Raw genomic sequence first — 4,317 nt, 5'->3', positions numbered from 1 at the left:
CACCTCACCGTCATACGTGACATAGGGGATCTGGAAGCCCCGGGCGCTGTTGGCCTCGCTCGTCTTGAAGTTGATCCAGAGCTTCCTGGAGCGGGCCGTGAAGGCGATGGGGCGCTCGTAGGTCTGGCAGGTCTCATAGGTGGTAATGGAGGAGGGGGAGGCTGAGGAGACAAGCAGCAGGGAGGCCCCCCCGGAGGCCCCTTTAGTGAGGGCGATGGGCAGAATGGGCTCACGCGCATTCCCTGTCTCTCGCTTCTTGGCTAGGGTCTCTGGCTCCCTTCTGACACCCGGGCACTCACACAGCTAAGAAATTTGATATTCGACTGATGAGCTGGCAAAAATACTAGCACAGGCAGGTGGCAAATGACACCATCGGCGTCCTAACCCCACGGCCGGGTTCCTTCTCTGCTGCCTCACTCCCCCCAACCCTTTCCCCTTGTTGCCCTGTCTCCTTCCAGCGGCTCCGCGTTTCTTCACTCTGGTGGATCGGTGCCCACCTCCCTGGCCCCCGCCCTCCAGCGCCACCAGTTCCCACGCCCTTTCCCTGGCCCAGGCCAGTGGCCACCCACAGTTCTTTCTCATGACGAGGACGTCCCCGCACGCGTCCTCGGATGGCAGGAAGATCTCGGGCACCACAATCAGGATCTTGCGCTTGGGAGGGGGGCTGATGTTCCAGACGCACTCCACACTGGCTGGGTAGTTGCCAGGGTAGTTGGGGGATTCAATATAGCCAGTGAACTCGCCCAGCTCCCCACCACACTGACGATCTGCAGCCAAACCCGATGGGGAGAGGGAGAGACAGACCGGAAGTCAGGGCAGAAATCAGAGGGGAGATTGAAGAGTTCTGCAGGGGACGTGAGCTGGTAAGGGTGGGGGTAGAGGCAGCCATCGTTCTATTCATCTGACTGCCTTTCCTCCTGCCCTGCTCTGCCCCTTCTCATCTCACTGTCTCCTCCTCCCAGCACCTAGCTCCAGACGGATTGCTGCTGCAGGGCCCAGTCTAGCGCTTGCACTAACTTCTCCTTCAGAATGAGGGGGCCAGGGGTGAGGTGGGAGGTGGGACTTTCTCCTGCCCATCTACCCCCAGCCCTTCCTTCCACAGCCTGCCTGCCACATACTCTTGCACTGGGCCACACTGGTGGAGCCATCAAAGTCGGTGCTTGTGTTGCCTGGGCAGCGGGTGCAGAAGTTCTGGCGGAAGTCGGGCTGGTAGGAGCCCATGGCACAGCGGATGCAGCGGTGGATGCTGGTGTTGTAGTAATGCCCAGGAGAACATTGGACTGCAGGGAAGGAGAAAGGCAGGGTCTAGGGTGGTGGCCAGGAGGGAGTCCCAGGGTGTATGTAGACTGTGCAGGGCACACTTACCGTGGCCAGTCAGGAGGTCAAAGATACCAAAGTTTTTTCCAAGGTCCCACCTTTTCACTATCCACATCAGTTTTTCAAGCCCAGAGAAAAATCAGCTTCACAGGGTGGTTAGTACAGGGGATGGGCTACTAGTTTTCTTTACCGAGGGCTAGGTGGGGCTGTTTGTGATTCTCTTTCCCAGGCTTGGGACCGGTAGCAAGCCAGGATGGGTTCTGTCCATAGGGCGGTAGCTGGCATCTGGGCTCTCCCCAGTGTGGGGTCTGGTGACATACATGAAAACCCAAACCCACTGCTCTCACGTCCGTGCTGACTCAGCAACCCCCACCCCCACCCCTGTGGGTTTCCGAGACTAACTGTTGACGGGAGTAGAAAGCCCAGTCTGTCTCCCAGGGAGCTGCTGGTGGTTTCCGCCCTGCGGATCGCGGACCAGCACGTAACCACCACTCCACCAGGGCTCCTGGTAACGTCCAAGGGGTCTTTTAATTAAAAGTTCATGGAAATACATATCCTGAAAATACCATGCGTGGACTGCAAAATTTTCTGCACCAATATAAAGTTGTACTAACTTGTTATAACATGTCTGAACAGGATCTAGGTAGCGGCACTAAGAAGAATAAAACAACAGTTTGAAAAGAGCCCCTATCAGAACAACATGAATTCTAATAAAATTGAAGCAAGAACAAACATCAAATTCATGGTGAAGCTTGGGTGGAAGAATGGTGAAATCATTAAAGCTTTGCGCAAAGTTTATGGGGACACTGCCCCAAAGAAATCAGCAGTTTACAAATGGATAACTCGTTTTAAGAAGGGACGAGATGATGTTGAAGATAAAGCCCACAGCGGCAGACCACCCACTTCAATTTGTGAGGAAAAAATTAATCTTGTCCGCGCCCTCATTGAAGAGGACCGAAGGCTAACAGCTGAAACAATAGCCAACACCATAGGCATCTCCGTTGGTTCGGCTTACACAATTCTGACTGAAAAATTAAAGTTGAGCAAGCTTTCCATTGGCTGGGTACCTAAACTGTTGCACCCAGATGAGCTGCAGTCAAAAGCAGGGCTTTCCGTGGAAATTGTAAACAAGTGGGATCAAGATCCTGAAGCAGTTCTCTGAAGAACGGGAGATCAAACGTGGCTTTACCAGTAGAACCCAGAGACAAAGCACAGAGGAATGGCTACCAAGAGGTGGTAGTAGTCTAGTCAAAGCAAGAATGGACCAGTCCCGACTACAGCTCATGGCCACTGTTTTTGGGGTGCCCTGGGTAGTTTTGCTTGTTGACTTCCTGGAGAGCCAGAGAACAACAGCAGCAGCTTATGTGGACAGTCTGCCAACCCTTTACCAGAACAGCAGCCAGGAGAACACCACCGGTCCTTCTCCACAGCAAGCCGCTCCTGCTGCTCACTCCTCTCATCCCACAGGGCAGCCTGATGAGCGTGCAGATGGGAAATCTCCAGGCACCTCCCCTACACCCCACCCCCAGTCCTCAGGACTCCTCTGGCTGCTTTTTGTGTCCTAATCTTAAAAATGCTTAAAAGGCACCCACCCTCTTTCTTTAGTTAATGTAAAAAAAGACTGCACTGGCATGGTTAAGTTCCCAGGACCCTTAGTTGTTTAGACTAAAATAGTTAGTGTCTTGTTATAAAAGTATCTTGAATTTGATGGAACATCTGTTAATAAAATTTACAGTTTTTTTGTTCTTATCTTTGAATCTCATCCTCCCCGCCCCCTGTGAGCATTTCAAAATTCCCCTGCACTCAGGTCTGTTCCAGGACCTTGGAGAGTTTGGGGGGATCGGCTGGGGAGCCCTAGGGTCGGGTTAAGTGGCCCCTCACCTTTGGTGTCACAGTCCTGGAAGGAGATGGCCCCCTCGTGCTTGGTGGTGAGGCCCCCGCCACAGGGGAAACAGAGTGTCCGTCCTGCTTCAGGCTGGTAGGAACCACGCGGGCATGGCTGGCAGGGCTTAAACCCATCCACAGAGTGCTGTCCAGGGGGACACTGACCTGCAACGAACCAAGGGCCCAACTCTGACGGGGATGGTCCTGAGTCACCCCGAGGGCTCGCCCAGCGTCAGGGAGCAGAGGCATACAAACAGGGTGTCCACTAGGAGAGGGGCCGGGAGCCTGGGCCTGCTCTGGGGGAAGTCTCATGCCCTTGGGCGTCCCAGTGCCCACCCTCCCAGCTGGTTTTGTTTGTTCCCCTGGCACCTGCACACGTGGTGATGTTGGTGGCTCCGAGAGGCCCCTGGGCATCACTCCCAGGGCAAAGGTCGCAGGAGAGCTGCCCTTCTCTCTCCTGGAAGGTGCCCGCTGGGCATGGCACACACTGCTCCGTCTGGCCGTGGTAATACGTTCCCTGCGGGCAGCTGACTGAGGGAGAGTCGGCCGTGCTAGCCACCCACACCCCACCCCACCCAGGCCTGGGGCTCCCCTGCCCATTCCCCCACTCAGGGAGGATCTCTCCCTCGGGGACACACAGGGTCCTGCCCAGGGGACCTGCGGGTCACAGCTGTGTGCAGGAGGGTGGTTGGCCCAGCCTGATGTCCTAGGAGGGGAGGGTGGCAGGCAGGGACAGGGTCCCGATTGCCTGATGATCTGAGATGCAATTGAGGCTGCCGGCAGGGGGCCTGCTCTGAGTTGGGCCCCCTGCTGCCCTGTCCCCCAGCTCCCTGGCAAGCTTCCTTACCACACTTGGCCCCAGCGCGGTGCTGCCCGGGCCTACAGGGCTCCCCCAGCTCTGCTCGCTCCCCCGCGCCTGCGCCTGGGCCAGGCTTGTGGGCCAGCTGGTAGTCGAGGCCCGCCAGGTGCAGCAGGAAGCGGTCCTGGTTGATGGACTTTCTGAGCATCTTGAGGGAGCCTTTCAGGCGCCGTTCCATCCGCTGCCGGAGGCAGGGCAGCGCACAGCCCGCTGGGGCATAAGAGAAGGAAGGATGGCTGGGAACACACACACACACA

The 4,317-nt window shown here is 56.5% G+C and overlaps 1 protein-coding gene and 1 long non-coding RNA gene across 3 annotated transcripts in view; one reads left to right on the top strand and one right to left on the bottom strand.

Annotated features, from left to right (window-relative positions):
* Positions 1-4,317, bottom strand: part of SCUBE3 (signal peptide, CUB domain and EGF like domain containing 3) — a 36,373-nt gene that overhangs the window by 4,568 nt on the left and 27,488 nt on the right. Inside the window, exons 12-16 of the mRNA XM_045292987.1 lie at positions 4,049-4,270; positions 3,571-3,732; positions 3,199-3,366; positions 1,119-1,280; positions 9-161 (exon numbers count right to left, since the gene is read on the bottom strand). Of these exons, the coding sequence (XP_045148922.1) occupies positions 9-161; positions 1,119-1,280; positions 3,199-3,366; positions 3,571-3,732; positions 4,049-4,270 (867 nt within the window). The remainder of the gene's footprint in view (positions 1-8; positions 162-1,118; positions 1,281-3,198; positions 3,367-3,570; positions 3,733-4,048; positions 4,271-4,317) is intronic.
* Positions 1-4,317, top strand: part of LOC123522019 — a 21,883-nt gene that overhangs the window by 10,875 nt on the left and 6,691 nt on the right. The window lies entirely within an intron of this gene.

Source organism: Echinops telfairi, unplaced genomic scaffold (genome assembly GCF_000313985.2).
Source record: "Echinops telfairi isolate 266 unplaced genomic scaffold, ASM31398v2 ScPeMD7_655;HRSCAF=1070, whole genome shotgun sequence".
Classification (NCBI taxonomy): domain Eukaryota; kingdom Metazoa; phylum Chordata; class Mammalia; order Afrosoricida; family Tenrecidae; genus Echinops; species Echinops telfairi.
Note: the sequence above shows the minus strand (reverse complement) of the source record. Positions and strands in the feature narration are given on the sequence as shown.